The 22,796-nt window shown below is 45.6% G+C and overlaps 1 protein-coding gene across 4 annotated transcripts in view; it reads right to left on the bottom strand.

Moving 5' to 3' along the window:
- Nucleotides 1-22,796, bottom strand: part of LOC137373979 (cytosolic phospholipase A2 zeta-like) — a 181,554-nt gene that overhangs the window by 27,514 nt on the left and 131,244 nt on the right. For all 4 annotated transcript variants that reach the window (XR_010975748.1, XM_068039687.1, XM_068039688.1 and 1 more), the window contains exons 12-14: nt 19,894-20,029; nt 13,886-14,022; nt 7,568-7,790 (exon numbers count right to left, since the gene is read on the bottom strand). Coding sequence is in view for 3 of the 4 variants with exons in the window: in XM_068039687.1 (XP_067895788.1) it covers nt 7,568-7,790; nt 13,886-14,022; nt 19,894-20,029 (496 nt within the window). In the remaining variant the exon portion in view is untranslated. The remainder of the gene's footprint in view (nt 1-7,567; nt 7,791-13,885; nt 14,023-19,893; nt 20,030-22,796) is intronic.

Raw genomic sequence — 22,796 nt, 5'->3', positions numbered from 1 at the left:
AGCTGTCTCAAGTATGAGTGGCATGATGTAGGAAGTCAATGCGACGATGTCTTCTTCTATGGAAAGAATGGCCAACTGCATGGAGCATCGAATGCAACAATCACACGAGTACATGCAGGCATTCACCAATGGTTTGCACACTCTGAATGCCACTTCAAATAGGATGAATGATATCCTAGTCTTGGTTTTTCATCGCCCCACTGATCTGCAGCATATTCTCCAGCACATTGCGAGCAGGAGAGTGCAGCTGGGCTGTGAGAGTGATGATGGTGAAAGGGGACATGAAATGGGGACTCAACTTAAAGCTCTTCCACCTCTCACCCATTCTCCTCACACTGTCTCGTGTCCCAATGGCCAAGTCTGCCCCAGTGCAGGTGAAACTGTCTTTGGCAGGATGATCTTGGGCTCCAAAACCCAGAGGATGTCAGTCGGCATCATCTCAACAGTCACAGCAGGGATCTGAGCAGCCTGCCCTACCTCTGCTGAAGCCACAAGGGTTACACCATGTAGAAGTGGTAAGAAAGGGAAGAGTTATATACAGTTGTACAAGGTTTTGCACATGGGTGTGTTAGTTAGATTGTTAATTTCTGTTATCTATTTTAACTACAATTATTATTCTTTTGCACCACTTTCCCATCTTGTCCATTCTTGACTGCTGGCTGGCAAGTCGCCTTTTCAATTGTGTGATGATGTGTGGGAAGACATGAATTGACAGCGAGCAATGGGGCAGGGGGGCTGTGAAAGGGAGGCTTGGTTGTTTACAGGACTGTTTTGTGCTAATGACATTGGGGACAGGAGGGGGGAAAAATAGCTTTTGCATGTGCTTGTTAGATGGGCGCACTGGTGGAACTTAAGTCAACCTCGCAATAATGAGGGCAGCACCGTGTACCATTAGTGATACATTGCTTGCACCACCTTCTGCCTCTTCACTTTCATTCTCCTCCTCCCCTTCGTTGGAAAGTCCAAAAAGGCTCTGCTCTGCACCTTGTTCCTCCTGCAGAGCGCAGCACACCATGACCAACATTTCCGTTAAGCTGCATAGGTGCACATTCGTGCAGAAATCAGAAAATGTGTTGTGCAGGGGACAAACAGGCCATGCACAAACAGCACTCCCTTTAAGATGAGCGTATGTGTGACAATCTTAAAGGGACCACACAGTGCAACAAATGGGCCAGACATAGTGAAGGGAAATTAGAGGCAACGCTGACCACAACCATTCTGTTCAGGCACATATTCATCACGCCAATAGCTTGTTTGATGACATATCTGGTGGTCATATGGCATTCATTGTGCTCCATTCCTTGTGTTTCTGAGAGTTGGTACCAGCTTAGTTTTAAGCAGGTTGGTCTCCAAACTGCCAGCTGGCAACTCGGCTTCGAGACGACAAGAGGTTAGAGAGGGTGGACTGCCACCCAATAAAAGTATCATGGCAGTTTTCCAGGTATCTTGCACATACCTGCAGAAAGATCTTCTTGTAGTTGCACACTAGCTGCACATTGATGGAGCGGCAGCCCTTGTGGTTCATGAATCTTCTTCTTTGGCCTCCTTGTCTCGAGAGACAATGGGTAAGCACCTGGAGGTGCTCAGTGGTTTGTGGAGCAGCGCCTGGAGTGGCTATAAAGGCCAATTCTAGAGTGACAGACTCTTCCACAGGCATTGCAGATAAAATTGGTTGTCGGGGCTGTTACACAGTTGGCTCTCTCCTTGTGCTTCTGTCTTTTTTCCTGCCAACTACTAAGTCTCTTCGACTCGCCACTCTTTAGCCCCGCCTTTATGGCTGTCCGCCAGCTCTGGCAATCACTGGCAACTGACTCCCACGACTTGTGATCAATGTCACAGGACTTCATGTCGTGTTTGCAGATGTCTTTAAAGCGGAGACATGGACGGCCGGTGGGTCTGATACCAGTGGCGAGCTCACTGTACAATGTGTCCTTGGGGATCCTGCCATCTTCCATGCGGCTCACATGGCCAAGCCATCTCAAGCGCTGCTGACTCAGTAGTGTGTATAAGCTTGGGATGTTGGCCGCCTCGAGGACTTCTGTGTTGGAGATACGGTCCTGCCACCCGTTTGCCAAGGATTCGCCGGAGGCAGCAAAGATGGAGTGGAATTGAGACGTCGCTCTTGGCTGACATACGTTGTCCAGGCCTCGCTGCCGTTGAGCAAGGTACTGAGGACACAGGCTTGATACACTCGGACTTTTGTGTTCCGTGTCAGTGTGCCATTTTCCCACACTCTCTTGGCCAGTCTGGACATAGCAGCAGATGCCTTTCCCATGCGCTTGTTGATTTCTGCACAGAGAGACAGGTTACTGGTGATAGTTGAGCCTAGGTATCTTGAACCACTTCCAGAGCGTGGTTGCTGATATTGATGGATGGAGCATTTCTGACGTCCTGTCCCATGATGTTCGTTTTCTTGAGGCTGATGGTTAGGCCAAATTCGTTGCAGGCAGCCGCAACCCTGTCGATGAGTCTCTGCAGACACTCTTCTGTGTGGGATGTTAATGCAGCATTGTCAGCAAAGAGGAGTTCTCTGATGAGGACTTTCCGTACTTTGGTCTTCGCTCTAAGACAGGCAAGGTTGAACAACCTGCCATCTGATCTTGTGTGGAGGAAAATTCCTTCTTCTGAAGACTTGAACACATGTGAGAGCAGCAGGGAGAAGAAGATCCCAAACAGTGTGGGTGCAAGGACACAGCCTTGTTTCACGCCACTCAGGACAGGAAAGGGGTCAGAAGAGACGCCGCTATGCTGAATTGTGCCTTTCATATTGTCATGGAATGAGGTGATGATACTTAGTGGCTTTGGTAGTCTGAAGAGACCACGTCTGCTGACGAGGTCGAAGGCTTTGGTGAGATCAATGAAAGCAACGTAGAGGGGCATCTGTTGTTCGCAGCATTTCTCCTGTAGCTGGTGAAGGGAGAACAGCATGCCAATGGTGGATCTCTCTGCTCGAAAGCCACACTGTGCCTCAGGGTAGACACGCTCAGCCAGCTTCTGTTTAAAGCAACTCGAGTGAAGACTTTCCCCACTATGCTGAGCAGGGAGATTCCACGGTAGTTGTTGCAGTCACCGCGGTCACCCTTATTCTTATAGAGGGTGATGATATTGGCATCGCGCATGTCCTGTGGTACTGCTCCCTCATCCCAGCGCAGGCAAAGCAGTTCGTAGAGTGCTGAAAGTATAGCAGGCTTGGCACTCTTGATTATTTCAGGGGTAATGCTGTCCTTCCCAGGGGCTTTTCCACTGGCTAGAGAATCAATGGCATCACTGAGTTCCGATTTTGTTGGCTGCTCGTCAAGCTCATCCATGACAGGCAGAGACTGGGCTGCATTGAGGGCGGTCTCAGTGACATTTTCCCTGGAGTACAGTTCTAGGTAGTGCTCCATGCAGCGGTCCATTTGCTTGTGTTGGTCAGTGATTGTGTCCCCTGATTTAGACTTGAGGGGGGTGATCTTCCTGAAGGTTGGCCCAAAAGCTCTCTTAATGCCATCATACATTCCTCTGATGTTTCCGGTGTCCGAGGCCAGCTGAATACGACTGCATAGGTGTTGCCAGTAGTCATTTGCACAGCGCCTGGCTGTTCTTTGTGCAACGCTTCTGGCTGCTTTAAGTGCTTCAGACGTTAACTCGCTGAGGGCTTTCTTGTAGTTCAACAGTGTAATGCACTTAGCAGCTATGACAGGTTTCAGCTCTTCAAAGTGAGATTGAAACCAATCTGCATTCTGCTTCTCACGTTTGCCATAGGTGGTCATTGCTGACTCATAGATGGCACCTCTGATTTGGGCCCACTTAGTCTCTGCATCCCCTGTAGGAGTGTTTTGAAGGGCTTTTTCAAGTGTATTTAGAAACTTATGTACCAGCTGTGGATAAGAAATTCTGCTAGTGTTGATGCGCGGGTGGCCCTTCTGCTTGGAGTGGGAGTGATGCAGCTTCTTCGGTTTGAGTCTAACCTTGCTGCACACCAGGGAGTGGTCGGTGTCGCAGTCCGCACTGTGGAAGCTGCGTGTGATTTGGACACTGTTCATTGAGGCTCGCCTTGTGACGATGAGGTCCAGCTAGTGCCAACGACGTGATCTTGGGTGTCTCCAAGAAACCTGGTGACAGGGTTTAGTATGAAAGAATGAGTTGGTGATGCAGAGGTTATGATAGGTACACAACTCCAGCAGTCTCTGTCCATTTTCATTCATCCTTCCAATGCCATAGCGCCCAAGGCAGGAGGGCCATGAGTCATGGTCGGCCCCAACCCTGGCATTCAAGTCCCCCAGCAGGAACAGATGTTCGGTATTGGGGATGCTACTAATGATATTAGGTCTCTGACTGTGGCCTTCTGATGCTGGTGTTCCTGACTGCTGTCAGTTTAGCCAGCTGTCGGGTGAGAAACAGAATTTTAAAAATGATATCGAGGAGCTCCCGGTGCCGCTGGCTTCGAGCGATGACGGCCTGTGGAGATCCAACAACGCGCCCATGATCAACGGCTTGAGTGACAATGCTCAGGTTTTTCAGCCAGATGCCCTGCGCAATCGGAGGAACAGCACCACTGTTATGAACCGCCACAGTCAGGGGATCAGCATCAAGGGAGGCAGGGAAATCAAGCTGCCAATCCTGATCTCAAAGATCTTCAAAGGTCTGGCAGCTGACAAGACCGAAGCTCTATATGTGGGGGACACCATTGTAACACCCTAGATACCCCTTCCCAGCTCCCCCCTCCCCTGCAGCCCCCCTCGCACTCCCTTCCCTCCACCCACTTCCCTCCACACCCTCCCCCTTACAGCCCCCCTCCGCACCCCCTTCCCCCCCACCTCCTCCCACCGGCATCCACCTATCCCTGAGAAGGGGCCCGAACAATCACACTGCCTTGTGGGCGTCTCGGGAGAGACCAAGGCTAAGGGAGTAAACCCTAACAGAATATCCGGAGCGGAACCCCGAAGGCAGTCATGCGTCACCTCTGGCATGTTTCCGGCCGTTCCTGCAGCCATAGCGGTGCCAAACATCGTGCTCTGCACTCCTTTGGACTCCACCAGGAAGGCCGAGAGGGGGGTTTTGACACTTGGGCAACCATAGTCACATCACAGCGAACAAAACAACATGGAAGGCAGCAGTTACGGGATATAAGCCCAGCTCAATTGGCGTAGAGATAGGGTGCCACGGATTGCCTTTGTCGGTGGCAGAGGTCATCGCATCTCACTGGATAGCTACTGCACGCCTCAAACCGGGCAGCCCCCAGTCAGTAAGGTTCTTTCCCGCCACAGTCCACCTGCTTCAATGGGTGCTTGGAGCTCAGGGTCATTGCCGACAAGTGGACTGTAACACCGCACCAAACAGCATGACCAAAAAAGGAAAGAAGGTACCAGCCCTTCGTTTTGCAAGCCGAGACATCAGAACTATGTGTCCTGGCCTGTCGGAAGACCTTACACAAATCAGCGACTCTCGGAAGACCGCCATCATTAACAACAAGCTCAGCAGACTCAATGTGGACATTGCAGCACTTCAGGAGACACGCCTCCCTGCGAGCGGATCGCTAAGAGAGCAAGACTACACCTTCTACTGGCAGGGTAGGGAGCCTGAAGAACCAAGACAGCATGGAGTGGGCTTCACCATCAGAAACTCCTTGCTCAGTATGATAGAGCCACCTTCAAATGGCTCAGAACGCATACTGTCCATCCGACTGCTCACCGCCTCTGGTCCAGTACACCTACTCAGCATCTATGCTCCAACACTCTGCTCCCCACCTGAAGCTAAAGACCAGTTCTACGAGGTTGATGAATAATTCTGGGTGATCTGGGGTGCCTACTTTGCCACGTGCGTGCAGTCAACAATGCCGTCCACCTGTGGGAAGCCAGCCAGAGCTGTAAATCTGAGCGACCAATCACTCAGATTGGCGTCATCTCAAGCAAAGTTGCCATAACCTGCAAACAAGCTATCAGTCACTCGTCTTTTGCATTTGCGTGCCGCTGACTGCAAGATTCTGCAAACGTCTCTGGCAGATCCCTGGAAGGATCCAGAAGCAAAAAAAGGTTGAGGGCGCTGATGACATTGACAGCCACTGGTAAAGTGTGGCCACCAGGTCAAGTTGGATACAGGTCTTGTTCCAGCAGGCTGCAAATGCCTGCCAGCATCTGATGCGATACCCTGGCTCTCCTAAGACACTACAGTTTCAAAATGCCTGTGTGCACCTCTCTGCTGATCTCCTCTCCCTTGTGAAGGTGCAGGTCTGTAAGCAGATGCTGCTGATGATCTCGGTCCTCTACTGAGGTCCAATGTAACAAAGCGAAAACTGTATGCTGATCTGATAGAACAGCTCCAAAAGGCAGATCAGACCTTCAAACTTCAAAACTGTAAATGACATCTCTGAAACATACATGAAACCTCTAAAGTGTGTAATCTCCAAATTGTGTCGAGTAATATCTCAGCATAAGTGGTGTATACAAACTCATTCACACAAGAAGGTACGAAACCAGCTGTGAGTACTGAGTACTTATTGACTGAGGGAGTGTTGGAATATTAAAGGTGATACTTTTCCTCTCAGGTGGAAGTATAATTATTTCTCCCCCAACACCAACAGGGGCGGCGCAGTGGTTAGCACCGCAGCCTCACATCTCCAGCGACCCGGGTTCAATTCTGGGTACTGCCTGTGTGGAGTTTGCAAGTTCTCCCTGTGTCTGCGTGGGTTTCCTCCCACAAGCCAAAAGACTTGCAGGTTGGTAGGTAAATTGGCCATTATAAATTGCCCCTAGTATAGGTAGGTGGTAGGGAAATATAGGGACAGGTGGGGATGTGGTAGGAATATGGGATTAGTGTAGGATTAGTATAAATGGGTGGTTGATGGTCGGCACAGACTCGGTGGGCCGAAGGGCCTGTTTCAGTGCTGTATCTCTAAACTAAACTAAACCAAACCTAAAAACAAATGATCTGGTCATTTATCTCATTTCTGTTTCTCAGACCTTGCTGTATGCAGATTGGCTGCGTGTTTCCATCATGACAATACATTTCAAAAGTACTTAGTTGGTTGTAAAGCACTTTGGGACATCCTGAGGTTTTAAAGGGTAGGATATCCCTGCGCCACACAGGGGAAAGGCAACTATTGTTTCCCAGAGATCTGGAATGGTCTGCTGGAAGCTGTCTGCAAGGAACCCATGGAAAATTCTATGGAGACATGCCTGCCCTCTGCTTCATGCCTCTCCACAATGAGTTTCAGTTCAAGCAGTTAAATCTCCTGTTCCGATTAAAAAATGGATTAAATGGCAACAGAAGTGTTGGTTCTGACTGCTTGACTGCTTAATTTCAATCTTATTCCAAGTCAAAAGAGTACATTTTCACATGACCACCATACATGATACAGAATGGCTACAGGCGGGGGACTGGCAGTTTAACAGATTTTTAAAAAATATTCGTTCCTGGGATGTGGGTGCCACTGGTAAGAGCAGCATTTACAGACCATCCCTAATTGCTGGTGAGCTGCCTTCTTGAACTGCTGCAGTCCATGTGAGGTAGGTACACCCACAGTGCTGTTAGCTGGGAGTAATTAAGAGAAGGGATATATATAGACAGAGGTTATCCATCACCATACCTTCCCAAAGAGAAATGATTCAACGATAAGCCCCCACAGGTCTGTAACTGATACATTGTGCCCTGATCGATTCTTCTCTATCAAAGCATTGATGTAGTACCCCAAGCGATCCTTGGACAGGGCGCTGGTCTTGCTCTTGATCACTTGGTTCCGGGCTTTCTCAATTGGCACTTTCAAATCCTTGAGAGACCAATTGGCATCCTGATACAGTGTAGACATACACCTGGTGAGAAATTACATTTGTTTAAAAACAATTTTCTGACAGCAGGTTGTTCATCAGGTTAACATGTTATGAGGTAGAATATTCACAGTAATCGCTAAAGGAGTATTGTAGGTGACAGACTGCGATACTTAACAAAGAAATCATTCAGGTTGCTGGTGTGTACACTATCTTCAGCATTGGGAATGTGTTGACAACCAATATGCTGCCTTTATTTGTTATCTCTGCTCCCTGTCAGGATATTTCTTCCCACCTCCCACATCATCTTTCCCCCCTCCAGCCAATATTCACTCCTCCTCCTCCTCCATCCCCCACTGGGTAATCCTCCACAGGTGCAAGCGGCTTACACCTCAACTGAAGTGACCGTATATCACATGAGCTGACTATTCAACCAAGACAGAGTCTCACCCAGTCCTGAATTTCTCTGGCCCCGTGGAGATGGGTTTGGGTGGGGGGCCAGGAAAATAGGGGTATGCCACTTTGGGACAGCTCCCCAAGGCACTCCCACCTCCGAGGGACCTTCCCGGGGGAGGGCTGGGACCAGGATTGGCTGCCAGGTCCATGGAGGTGGCAGCCGATTAGTCCAGTTAAAGCCCATTTTACCAGTGTTGGAGCAGCCCCCCCCCCCACCCCTGCCACACATGGAGGACTGCAGCTCACTCGAGGCAGTCTCCCGGCGGCAGGCCAGGGAGCCACAGATGGAGGCTCCATGCCCCAATGACGGGGTTGCGGAGATGAAAGGCCGCAATCGCAGCTGTCAATAGTCTTACAGAAGGGTTCCCCCTCCAACGCGATGGCTCCACTGGCTTCAGACCTCTAATTCTATGCAGGCAGCTGAGGGTGCCTCCAGGTTGAGACTACCTTGTACTCACTTGCCTGCCTCGTCAATGACCACCTCTCTCGGTTGGGATCTGGCCTGACATCACTGCGAGCCCTCTGACTGGACCTGCAGTATCAGAACCCGCCCACCATCCTTAATTGGACAGCGAGCGTGGAGGCAGCCAATTAAGAGGCCATCACCCAGACGATTGCGCTGGCGGGCGAGCCGACAACATATGGGCCTGATGTTGGGGTCCCGATACCTGCTGAAAGTCCAACCTACATTCTCAATCGGTCTAGAGATGCGGCCTTGCCCGTCTGGAAACAAAGGGTGAGATTTTGCCAAAATGGTAGAGATCCAGTGGTTGGGGTTTCTGGGTCACTAGTCTGCCCGGGCATGAGGTGGGACTTCACCCTGCGATATTGATAGGAGCAGGCAATTAAGAGCTGGCGGGGGCGTGATGGTGGGGGGGCTGGGTGGTCTTGGGTTGGCCAGACGGCTAATTAAGGATGGTGGGTTGTCCTTCCATGCTGCCAGCCCAGAGGTACAGCAACTCTGGAGCACAGCAGCGCCACTGAGACAGGTGGCTGCTGCGGAGGCATCAAGGAGAATGTGAGCGTGCGGCAAAATGGAGGCGCTTCGGGAGGTTGAGCATTATGTACATTTTTAGAAGGACCAAGAAGGCAGACCCTGGAGAATGAACGGGAAACCCTTCCAGAGGTAGTGCTGGGACCACTGAGTTGACCTCCGGATCCGACGGCACCCCCCGGAAAGCTGCTGGGAGACCATCTTCATGCAGCTGGCGGCTTTCCTAGGTGGTAGGAACCAGTCCACTGCTGGCAAATTCAAACATACAAATTAGTGCAGGAGTAGGCCACTCAGCCCCTCGAGCCTGCTCCGTCATTCAATAAGATCATGGCTAATCTGATTGTAATCTCGACTCCACATTCCCTCCTAACCCTGAAACCTTCCACCCCCTTACTTATCAAGAATCTATCTACCTCTGCCTTAAAAATATTCAAAGACTCTCCTTCCACTGCCTTTTGAGGAAGAGAATTCCAAATACACACGACCCTCAGAGAAAAAAATTCTCCTCATCTCTGTCTTAAATGAGTGACCCCTTATTTTTAAATAGTAACCCCCAGTTCTAGATTCTCCCACAAGGGGAAACATCCTTTCCACATCCACCCTGTCAAGACCCCTCAGGATCTTATATGTTTCAATCAAGTTATAAATTGCCCCTAGTATAGGTAGGCGGTAGGGGAATTGTGGGGATGTGGTAGGAATATGGGGTTAATGTAGGATTAGTATAAATGGGTGGTTGTTGGTTGGCACAGACGCGGTGGGCCAAAGGGCCTGTTTCAGTGCTGTATCTCTAAATAAAAAATTAAAAAATAAAAAAACAAGTCGCCTCTTACTCTTCTAAATTCCAGTGGATACAAGCCTAGCCTGTCCAACCTTTCCTGATATGACAACCTACCCATTCCCGGTCTTAGTCTAGTAAACTTTCTCTGAACTGCTTCCAACGCATTACATCTTTCCTTAAATAAGGAGACCAGTACTGTACACAGTACTCCAGATGTGGTCTCACCAATGCCCTGTATAACTGAAGCATAACTCCCTGCTTTTGTATTCAATTCCCCTCGCGATAAACCAAAACATTCTATTAGCTTTCCTAATTACTTGCTGAACCTGCATACTAACCTTTTGCTATTCATGATCTAGGACACCCAGATCCATCTGCATCTCAGAGCTCTGCAATCTCTCACCATGTAGATAATATGCTTCTTTTTTATTCTTCCTGTCAAAATGGGCAATTTCACATTTTCCCATATTATACTCCATTTGCCAGATCTTTGCCCACTCACTTAACCTATCTATATCCCTTTGTAGCCTCCTTATGTCCTCTTCACAAGCTACTTTCCTACCTATCTTTGGCTCTTCAGCAAATTTAGCAAGCATATCTTCGGTCCCTTCATCCAAGTAATTTATATGAATCGTAAAAATTTGAGGCCCCACATTGATCCCTGCGGCAAATCACTCGTTAAATCTTGCCAACCAAAAAATAACCCATTTATGTCTACTCTCTGTTTCCTGTTAGCCAGCCAATCTTCTATCCATGCCCCCTACACCATGAGCTTTTATTTTCTGCAATAACCTTTGATGTGGCGCCTTATCAAATGCCTTCTGGAAATCTAAGTACAGTACATCCACCGGTTCCCCTTTATCCACAGCACATGTTACTTCTTCAAAGAACTCCAATAAATTGGTTAAAGGTGATTTCCCTCACACAAAACCATGTTGACTCTGCCTGATTACCTTGATTTTTTTCTAAGTGCCCTGCTATAATGTCTTTAATAATAGCTTCTAACATTTTCCCTAAGACAGATGTTAAGCTAACTGTAGTTTCCTGCTTTCTGTCTCCCTCCCTTTTTGAAAAAGGAGTTACATTCGCTATTTTCCAATCTAATGGAACCTTCCCCGAACCTAGGGAATTTTGGAAAATTAAAACTAACGCATCAACTATCTCACTAGCCACTTCTTTTAGGACCCGGGGACTTGTCAGCCTGCAGCTCCAACAATTTGCTCAGTACCACTTCCCTGGTGATTGTAATTTTCTTGAGTTCCTTCCTCCCTTCCAATTCCTGATTTATAGCTATTTCTGGGATGTTACTTGTATCCTCTATGGTGATGACTGATGCAAAACACCTGCTCATTTCATCTGCCCTCTCCTTATTTTCCATTATTAATTCCCCAGATTCACTTTCTATGGGACCAACGCTCACTTTGTTAACTTTTCTTTTTCAAATATCTATAGAAACTCTTACTGTTTTTATATTTCTAGCTAGCTTTCTCTCGTACTCTAATTTTTCACTGCTTATTAATCTTTTAGTTATTCTTTGCTGTTTTTTATATTCTGTCCATCTTCTGATCTTCCATCCATCTTTGCACAAATATATGCTTTTTCTTTAAGTTTGATACTATCCTTAACTTTTTGCTGGGTCCTCCCCTTGGAATTTTTCTTTCGCATTGGAGTATATCTATTCTGTGTATTCTGAAATATCCCCTTAAATGTCTGCCACTGCATCTCTACTGACCTATCCCTTAACCTACTTTGCCAGTTCAATTTAGCTAGCTCTGCTTTCATACCCTCATATTTTCCCTTATTTAAGTTTAGAATACTAGTCTTAGAACTACTCATCTCTCTCTTAAACTGAATGTAAAATTCAACCATATTATGATCGCTGCTGCCTCGGGGTGTCTTCACTATGAGGTTATTAATTAATCCCATCTCGTTGCACAATAACAGGTCCAGTATAGCCTGCTCTCTGGTTGGCTCCAAAATGTGCTGTTCTAAGAAACTATCCTGAAAACATTCTATGAACACCTCATCTAGGCTACCTTTGTCCATCTGATTTTTCCAGTCTATATGTAGATTAAAATCCCCCATGATTATCGCTGTATCTTTCTGACAAGCTCCCATTATTTCTTCCTTTATACCATGCCCTACCATGTGGTTACTGTTGGGGGCCTGTACACCACTCCCACAAATGACTTCTTGCCTTTATCATTTCTCATCTCAACCCAAACCGCTTCTACACCCTGGTTTCCTGAACTTAGGTCATCCCTGTATCATGTGCTAATACCATCATTAATTAACAGAGCCACCCCTCCATCTTTTCCTAGCTTCCTTTCCTTCCTAAATGTCATGTACCCTTCAATATTCAGGTCCCAATCTATGCCATCCTGCAGCCACGTCTCTGTAATGGCTATCAGATCGTACTTATTTATTTCTATTTATGCTATTAGTTCATCTGTTTTGTTTCAAATGCTACGTGCATTCAGATACAGAGCCTTTAGTTTTGCCCTTTTATTATTTTTGTAACCTCTAGTCTAATCTGCTGATTTACTCTTAGATTTGTACTCTCTGTCCCTTCCTGTCACAGTCCATCATTTCCCATATTACTACCTTTCTCTCTTGCCTTGTCTGTACTCTTTGATTTACCACATCTTCTCAAATTTGATCCCTTGCCCCAGTATTTAGTCTAAAACTGTCTCTACTTCCCTAGTTATGCTGGTGGCCTGTGAAAATTGCCCTTAATTGGATCTTTAAGTATCCAAATTGGCTACCTGCCTCTGTTCAGCAGGTTGCTGAATCACAGCCATTCCCGCTGCTGGGAAACATCCCCGTTCATACGTGGCTCCACGGTATTTTACTGGCTCCCCCAACCTCTGTTCCCGCCCCCAGTCCAGTCACAGTCTCACCTATCCAGAGACACGGTCTCACCCAGTCCAAAAACTGGGGTGCACCCCCATCCCAACAGTTGCGGCCTGGCTGCAAAAGCCATTTTTTATTTAAACTTTAAAGAAGTTGAGATAGGGCGCCTCTACTTTGAAGTGCTCTCTCCTTTACTTAACTTCCATTGCATCCTGCTTTTGATTAGCCCTCCAGCTCCGAGAGTCCGCCCAACATTCTTCATTGGATGGCGAGCCTACTCTCTGGCCATTAACTGGCCGCTCCAGGGAAAATCACAATGAGTGACTGTTTCCTGTGTAACTGGCCCTGTACCTTCCCAGGGAGTGTTTGACGGGACAGTGTAGAGGGAGCTTTACTTTGTATCTAACCTGTGCTGCACCTAACCTACAATATCAACCAGAGGCCTGAGGGGGGCTAAGGGAGGCATGAGGGAAAACCTGTTGGGAGCCAGATCATGGTCCAGAAGCAGCCAGATGATAAATTTGAAATTTATTTTTCAGGTTTTCTTGTGGACCAAAAGTCGCAGGAGTTCTGCTCGGGGCCTCATAAGGAAACCTTAGGCCTCCCTTGCTTTGGGCTACCCACTACCCTCACCATGATCACGGTAAGACACCATTGGATTCGATCACTGACAGACCCCTCCCCACCTGCCCCTCAAACCCACTCCCAATTGCAGCACCGAATCCCACTAACTGCCAGGGGCTGCCTCATGCCAATTGTTTGTGCTCTTGCCCATTTTCCAGTCTGTCGACACAGGCCGAAATGTGGGAGACTACAGCATTTTATTATATGAGGCCTGCAATGGAGATTGGCAGGATCTCCACATTCCCTGACCTTACTGGGTTCTTAAGCTGATTACAGCCTTGGTCACTCCCTCTCCGTTAATATCAGGGTTCAGGAGTACAAATTGGGAAAGTATTCCACTTCTCTGAACTAACTCCCTTCATTCTGATGAGCACAAAGACTAAGCAAACTATTTATCAGAAATACATTATTAATTTAACTCAGACACATGCTCACCAGGTCGAACCGGACACTCCAATCATGTAGGTTATGCAATCCAAGAGGTGCAACTGCTGCAGCCCTAACAGAACACCATAAAGGGATGTCATTGCTCGGATTCCACCCCCTGAGCCGAGGACTGCTATAACAGGCACCTATAAATTACAAACACAATGATGAATCAGAATGCCATAAAAGGATGTCATTGTTTGTATTCCACTCCTGCACCAAGGATTACTATAACAGAATCGCAGAAGTCTGCAGCACAAAAGGAGGCTGTTTGGCCTATTTTGCCTGTGCTAGCTCTTTGAAAGAGCTATCCAATTAGTCCCACTTCCCAGCTTACTACCTGCACAGGTACCTGTAAATTACTTGACACAATGAGCCAGAATACTTTTCATCCACACAGTACATGTAAAGCTTGCACATTCAAGAAGAAACCGGGACCACTGTATTTTCCTAATTCTAATGAGAGGAGCAGAGCTAGACATAAACATTCGATGGTTCTCATATAGAGCACAGAGTAATAAAGCAAAGAAAATGTGGTAAGCCTTCATAAATCACTGGTTAGATCTCAACTGGAGTAATGTGTCCATTTCTGGGCACCACACTTTGAAAGGATGTGAAGGCCTTGGAGAGAATGCTGAGGAGATTTATTAGAATAGTACCAGAGATAATACCAGCTAGGTGTACAGACTGGAAAACAAAGATTGCTCTCCTCAGGCCAAATAAGGTTAAAGAGTAATAGAGGTGTTTAAAATTATCAGGGGTTTTGATCGAGTATTGTGTTTCCATCAGCAGGAAGATCACTAGCCAGAGGACATAGATTTAAGAAAATTAGCAAAAAAATCCAGGAGGCAGATGAGGAAACTTTTCTCTTTCCTCTGTGAGTTAATCTGATCTGGAATACAACGCCTGAAAAGGCAGTACAAGCAAACTCAAGAGTAACTTTCAAAAGAGAATTAATTGTATTTTTAAAAGGGTAAAATTTGCAGAGCTATGGGAAAAGTGCAGGAAGTGGGCCTAATTGGATTGCTCTTTCAGAAAGTTGGCACACGCAGGATGGGCTGAATGGCTTCCTTCTGTGCTACATGATTCTATGACCGTTAAAAGCAAATATAATTACTATCTTCAAACACAGAGTCAGAACTAGTCCAGGAAACCAGTTAGCTTAACATCAATGGTAGGAATGGGATTTTAAAAAGTCAGCATGAATTTCTAAAATGACGAACATACTTAAAGAAAGACTTGCATTTATATAGCGTCTTTCACGACCACAGGATTTCCCAAAGTGCTTTACATCTAATGAAGTACTAGTGAAGTGTAGTCACTGTTGTACTATAGGAAACATGGCAGCCAATTTAAGCATAGGGAGCTCCCACAAACAGCAACGTGATAATGACCAGATAATTTGCTTTTAGGATGTTGGTTGAGGGACCAGGACACCAGAAATAAGTCCCCGGCTCTTACATCCACCTGAAAGACAGGGTTAATGTCTCATCAGATACACGGCACCTCTGATAGAGCAGCCCTTCCTAAGTACTACACTGGAGTGTCAGCCTGGATTTTTGTGCTCAAGTTCCTGGAGCAGAAGGTGCTACCGATCTTATTGAATCTTTGAAGTAACAGTGTAGACTAGGACAGTGCAGTGGATATTATATATATAGACCTTGAGAAGGCCTTTGATAAAGTACCATCTTATGGTAAGACACATGATTAAGGTTGGTGTGTGTGGAGTCAGCAGCCATGTAGCAGAATGGATTGAAAAATTGCTACAAAACAGAAAACAGAGGGCATAAGTTAAGAGAAGTTTCCTCAACTGGCAGAAAATAGCAAGTGGTGTCCCACATGGATCAGTGCTGGGACCATTGTTGTTCACCATATATAAATGATTTGGATCAGAAATTGGAGGTATGGTGGTAAAGTTTACAGGCGATTCCAAATTGGAGGGGTGTTATAGCTGATAAATTGTGGAGGACAACACCAAAACACTGCAATGCATAGAGACTTGAGTCAGTAGATAAATGACAAATGAAAATCAATATCGGAAAGTGTGAGGTGGTTCATTTTGTTAAGAGGAATAAGTAAGAAACTAAGTTGGGTAGAGGAGCAAAGAGGTCTGTGAATACAGACTCATATTATAAGGAGCAACACAGTTGATAAGACCACATATAATGCAAAAAAAAAAACTTGCTTGTTATTTTCTAGAGGAAAACAGGGTGATAATGTCAAATTTATATGAGCCTCATTAAACTACACTTGGTAAAAACTGTTTGTGCTGTTTGGAGAGGCAGCATGCACCTGAGGCAAGAAGCCCGGGGATTGATAGAAGTAAGTCTTTGGGCTGCATCTGAATAGTGGTGCTGGTCACACCTCCACAGGCAGTTCACCCAATGGAAGACATCAATTTTGGGCTGCCTGACTCTCTCAACAGCTGCCCTCAGTTAAGTGTTGGGAGGAAGGGTTGGAGTGATCTATGGGGCTGGGGTAAATGATTGAGACTCCTGTGGCACTCAGGGAACATTTGCAGTTCTTCTGACTCCACAAGAAGCAATTTTAAAAAAACAGAATTGTAAAAACTAACCTTTGGTTGACAGTCTCACAAATTTGGCAGAGGCATCAATGCCTGAGCAGATTAAGTATCCCACTGTTAAATTGTTATGCTTTGTGCCTGAAAAACGGATGCAATGCGTACCAATTTCAACACCTAGTCTGGTCTCCAGACTACAAAAAGGATATTAAAGAACTGGGGGAAAAATACAAAAGATTTATCTGACTTGGGATGAGGCAATTATCAGGAAACACTGAGCAGGCTGGAACCCTATTCTGGAAAATAGAAAACGAAGAGGAGACCTGAGAGGTCTTCAAAATTATGAAGGGGTTTTATAGGGTGGATGTGGAGAAACCTACCATTTGTGGATGAGTTCAGAACAATGGAGATTATAGCTACTAACAGATCAAGTAAAACATTCCGGAGGAATATCTTAACAGACAGTGGTGTAAATGTGAAACTCACTGCCAGACTGAGTGGTTGAAGCAAAGAGCATTGATGCATACATAAAGGAGAACAGTGGTGTGGGTGGAAAGAGATATTAGAGTGGCAAAGGGTTTTCATGGAGCATTAACACCATCTTAAACCAGTTTCTGCACTGCAGATTCAATGTTACGTCCTACTCTTAACTCATCCCCAGGCACCACCCCCCCCCCCCCCCCCCCCCACCCCCCGCTTTACCTCCATCAGTCTTTCCTTCTTTCTACAATATAAACTCAAATTTGACATCCTCTAATCATTTATTCCTGATTTAAACTCTCTTCACCCTGTTCTTTTCACTGATGGCATCTTGCACTATGAGCTTTAGCTGTGTTGTCCAATACATTAGCCATAGTCATATGTAGCTAATTGGGAATCCAGATGTGGCTAAATGCCTTTCTAATTAGGAAATAAAAACTGAGTAATAGATACCATTGCTGGGCCTGGGATCTCAATCCTCAAATTCACACAGTGTATGCATGCGAAATTTAACCTTTTTGTATGTTTGTTGGTAAGATGGTAAGTTGGATTTAGAGTAGTAATGGAAAAGGATAAAGATAAATCAAGAGTAAAGTTTTAAATTGGGGTTTTAAGTTTTAAAAAGTCATTTTTACTAAACTGAGATGTGATTTGGCAAAAGTGGACTGGAAACAACTACCTGAAGCGTCAGAGAAGTGGGAGGCATTCAAGAAGCAGAGGGTTCAGATGAATACATTCCCATAAAGAAAAAGGGTGGGACTTACAAATCTAGACACCCATCACTGCCGACCACCACCCCCCACCCCCACCATAGGGTATACAAAGTAGGTTAAGGCAAAAAAGAAAGTTTATGTCAGATGCCAAGAGCTGAACACTGCAGAAAGCCCAGAGGAGTATAGAAAGTGCAAGGGTGAAATTTAAAAGAAAGTTTGGAAAGCAAAGAGAGGGCATTAAAAATATTGTTAAGTGAAATAAATGAAAACCCAAATACGTTTTATAAATACATAAGGAGCAGCAGGATAACTAAGGAAATAGTAGGGCCGATTAGAGACCAAAAAAAAAGATAACCTGTGTGTGGAGGCACAAGACGTAGGCATGGTTCTTAGTAAATATGTTGTGTCTGTTTTCAAAAAAGAGAGGGATAAAGCAGACACTGTAGTAAGGGGGAGAAGAGTGAAATATTAGATGGGATAACATAGTGAGGGAGGAAATATTAAATAAAAACAAGAAATGCTGGAATCACTCAGCAGGTCTGGCAGCATCTGTGGAAAGAGAAGCAGAGTTAACGTTTCGGGTCAGTGACCCTTCATCGGAAATATTAAAGGTGTTTATCTTCCTTGAAAGTGGATAAACCACCAAGCCCAGAGGAAATGTATCCCAGGCTGCTAAGAGAAGCAAGGGATGAAATAGCAGAGGCTCTGACCATCATTTTTCAATCCTCTCTGGCTACACATATTGTACTGAAGGAGTGCTAACATTGTACTGCTGTTTAAAACGGGGTGAAGGGATAGCCCAAGTAATTACAGGCCAGTCAGCCTAACCTCAATGATGAACAAATTATTTGTTAAAAAAATTTTGAGATATTGTATAATTCGTCATTTAGGGAGGCATGGATTAACCAAGGACAGTCAGCGTGGATTTGTTAACAGAAGGGTGTGTCTAACTTGATTGAATATTTAGAGGAAGCAACAAGGAGGGTCAATGAGGGTGATGTGGTCTACATTAATTTTAGCAAGGCTTTTGACAAGGTCCCACATGGCAGACTGATCAGTAAATTAAAAGCTGATGGGATCCAAGGGCAAGTTAGATCCAAAATTGGCTCAGTGGCAGGAAGCAAAGAGTCATAATCAACAGGTGTTTTGTGACTAGAAAGCTGTTTCCAGTGGGGTTCTGCAGGGCTCACTACTGGGTCCCTTGCTGTTCATGGTATATATCAATATTTTAGACTTAAATGTAGGGGGCATGATTAAGAAATTTGCATACAATACGAAAATTGAGTGATAGTGAGTTAGAAAGCTGTAGACTGCAGGAACATATCAATAGACTGGTCAGCTGGGCAGAAAAGTGGCAAATGGAATTCAACCTTGAGAAGTGTGAGGCATTGCATTTGGGGAAGGCTAACAAGGCAAGAGAATACACAATAAATGGTAGGATTGGTAGGACACTGAGAAGTGTAGATGAACATAAGGACCTTGGAGTGCATGTTTACAGATCCCTGAATGGGGCTGGACAGGTAGATAAAGTGGTCAAGAAGGCATATGGAATACTTTCCTTTATTGATTAAGGCCTAACGTATAAGGGAAGGGAGGTTATGCTAGAACTGTATAAAACACTGCTTAAACTTCAGCTAGAGTATTGTATTCAGTTCTGCTCACCACATTACAGGAATGATCTGATCATCGAGAATAGATTTACAAGGATGTTACCAGGAATGGATAATTTTAGCTGTAAGAAATGATTGGTTCAGCTGGGTTTGTCCTCTTTGGAATAGAGGAGGCTAATGGCAGATTTAATTGAGGAGTATAAAATTATGCGGGGCCTAGATAGTTTGGCTAGGAAGGACCTATTCCCATTGGCAAAGAGGTCAATAACCAGGAGGCATAGATTTAAAGTAATTAGAAGTGAGTTTAGGTGTAGCACCAATAGTAAGAGATTTCTTTCCTATGGTCAAACCATCCACTCCTTTTTATAGTGACTATTGTCCTGATGATGTGGGGCCCCAGACTGCCACTCACACTCAAAGGCCTGGTGTTTCTACAACTGCAGTTTGGGACGAACATACCTAACAGCTTTCCACTGCTTCATATCCTTAATAAGTATTAGTGGGGGGGGAAAGTGTTTTATATAACTACAAAAGTAAGATTGTTGGCATTTAGAGAGTTGCAGCCCATATGCAGTGCTAAGTGTTAGGGTAGGAGTTACTTAAACAGCAGAAAGTGGGCCTTCTTTCCCTGCCCTCCTCCCCAAAATGAAGGTTGCATATTCAGTTCATTGCATCCTTTGCTTTGCTGCATACATGATTGTCCTTCGGGGTCTTCTTTAGCATCAGTGCCTTCTTCAACGCTCGTGCGCTAAATTTCTTCCTCTTTGCAAGGAACTCCTTTTCCGGGTCAGCGATGTCAAAACTCAGGCGCACATCAAGATCTTCATAGCTGTGCAACAAGGACATTCACAGTCAAATCAACCCATTTGTAAGGACAGAGGTGTAGCTGTAAGGAAGCGGTTAGTCAGACTGTCTTGAAATCTGCTAATCGTATACTGCTATTTATTTGTCTTTTATATTGCAGTAAGAGTAACCTTTAACTTTTACCTGTTAAGCGAGGAAGGATTTAGACCACTAAATTGTTAAATTAAGACTGACCTTAAAGCAATAGTCAGCTTAGACAATAGACTTCATTGAAATCTATACACGGGAATGTCTTTTAGAGAGCTTTAATTAGTTGGTAACAGGTTCTGCAGAAGGGAACATCTGTATTCAGTCATCAGAAGAAAGGCCTTCAAGATAAGCATGAGAAAGATCGTAGATAGGAACAGGAATAGGTCATTCAACCCCTCAAGCCCTTTCAACAACAACTTTTATTTATATAGTGTATTTAACATAATGAAATACCCCAAGTTCACAGAGGCATGATAAAACTAAAATTTGACACCATGACACATAAGGAGATATTAGGGCAGATGGAAGTAAGTTTTAAAAGAAGGAAAGAGGAGTACAAAGGTGGAGACGTTTAGGGAGGGAATTCTCGAGCTTATGGCCTAGGCAGCTGAAAGCATGGCCACCAATGATTAAAATTGAGGATGTTCAAGGCCAAATTAAAGGAGCGCAGATATCTCGGAGGGCTGGAGGAGATTACAATGCAAGGAGGGTTAGGTTATGAAGGGATTTGAAAACAAGGATAAAAATTTTTTAATTGAGGCATTGCTTTACTGGGATCCAGGCTACGTCAAGAGCACAGGGGTGATGGGTGAACAGGATTTAGTGCGAGTTAAGACACAGACAACAGAGTTTTGGATGACCTCAAGTTTATGGAGGGTAAGTGTAGGAGGCCAGCCAAGAGTGTGTTAGAACAGTCAAGTCTGAAGATAACAAAATCATGGATGAGGGTTTCAGCAGCAGAACTGAGGAAGGGGTGGAGTCGGGCGATGTTGTGGAGGTGGAAACAGGCAATCTTAGTGACGGTGTGAATATGTAGTTGAGGGCTCATTTCAGTGTCGAATATGACACTGAAGTTGCAAACAATCTGCTTCAGGCTCAGACAGTTGCCAGATCGTGGGATGGTGCCAGTGGCTGGGATGCAGAATTTGTAGCAGGGACCTGGAGACAATGGCTTCAGTCTTCCCAATATTTAAATGGAGAAAATATCTGCTCATCCAGTACTGGGTGTCAGATAAGTAGTTTGACAATTTAGAGACAGTGGAGGGGTCAGGAGGTGGTGGTGAGTTAAAGCTGGATGTTGTCGGTATGCATGTGTTTTTGGATGATGTCACCAAGGGGTACCATGTAGATGAGAAATAGGAGGGTGTCAAGGACAGATCCTTGGGGTCGCCAGAGGTAATGGTGGGGGAATGGGAAGAGAAGACATTGCAGGGCGGAACCAGGAGAGAACAGTCACACCCAGTTGGACGATTGTGGAGAGGTACTGGACGAGGATGGTGTGATCAACCATGTCAAAGGTTGCAGGCAGGTTGAGAAAGATGAGGAGGATAGTTTACCTTTGTCATAATCACAGAGGATGTTATTTGTGACTCTGATAAGAGCCTTTCGGTAGTGTGACAAGGGCTTAAACCGAACTGGAGGGATTCAAACATGGTGTTCAGGGAAAGATAGGCATGAATTTGGGAGGCAAACACACATTCAAGGACTTTGGAGAGGAAAGAGGCTGGAGACGGGGCGGTAGTTTGCAAGGACGGAGCGGTCAAGAGTTTTTTTTTGAGGAGAGGAGTGATGATAGCACATTTGAAGGACAGAACCTGAACAGAAAGAACGGTTAACAATCTCAACCAGGAAGGGAAGTTGGGTTGTTAGCAGTTTAGCTGGAATAGGTGGGCAGCATGAAAGGTGGGTATCATGGACAAGATGAGCTCGGAAAGGGAATATGGGAGATAGGAGAGAAACTAAAAAAGGATATAGGGTTAGGACAGAGGGGTGCCTTAGAGGACATTTGGCCAGGTGGTCTAGGGGAAGGGAGGATGTGGCAGAGGCAACTGATCAAATGGTCTCAATCTTGGTGACAAAGAAATCCATGAGCTCTTCGAACATGTTGGAGGTGAGTTTGGAGGAGACGAGGGAGAGGGGTTTAAGACAACGGTTTGCAGTACAGAAAAGGAACTGGCAGCTATCTTTGCATTCCTGGATGATGTTGGTGTAGTAGTAATGTCACTGGACGAGTAACCCAGAGGCCCAGGCTAATGCCCTGGGGACATGGGTTCAAATCCACCATGGTAGCTGTTGGAATTAAATTCAATTAATTAATTTTTTAAAAATCTGGAATCGAAAACCATCGTTGTAAAAACCCACCTGGTTCACTAATGTGCTTTAGGGAAAGAAATCTGCCGACCCTACCTGGTCTAGCCTACATGTGACTCCATATCCACAGCAACGTGGTTGACTCTTAACTGCCCTCTGAAATGACCTAGCAAGCCACTCAGTTCAAGGGCAATTACGGATGGGCAACAAATGCTGGCCTAGCCAGCAATGCCCACATTCCATGAAAAGAATAAAAAAAACACCAATTAAGATACATGAAAGGCCAAGTAACTCCAATTTTACTGCACAGTTCTAATTTTATCAATGGCGCATAGGGACCACGGGGCTTTGGAGCCTCGCCTGGTGAAACAAGGGGGATTAAGTGCTGGCTCTTCCAGCTAGCCACTGAGAGAGGCAGCAGCAATGGCAGGAAGGACAGAGGACAAAAGGGT

Source organism: Heterodontus francisci, chromosome 9 (assembly GCF_036365525.1).
Source record: "Heterodontus francisci isolate sHetFra1 chromosome 9, sHetFra1.hap1, whole genome shotgun sequence".
NCBI lineage: Eukaryota > Metazoa > Chordata > Chondrichthyes > Heterodontiformes > Heterodontidae > Heterodontus > Heterodontus francisci.
This window is presented reverse-complemented; position numbering and strand designations above follow the sequence as displayed.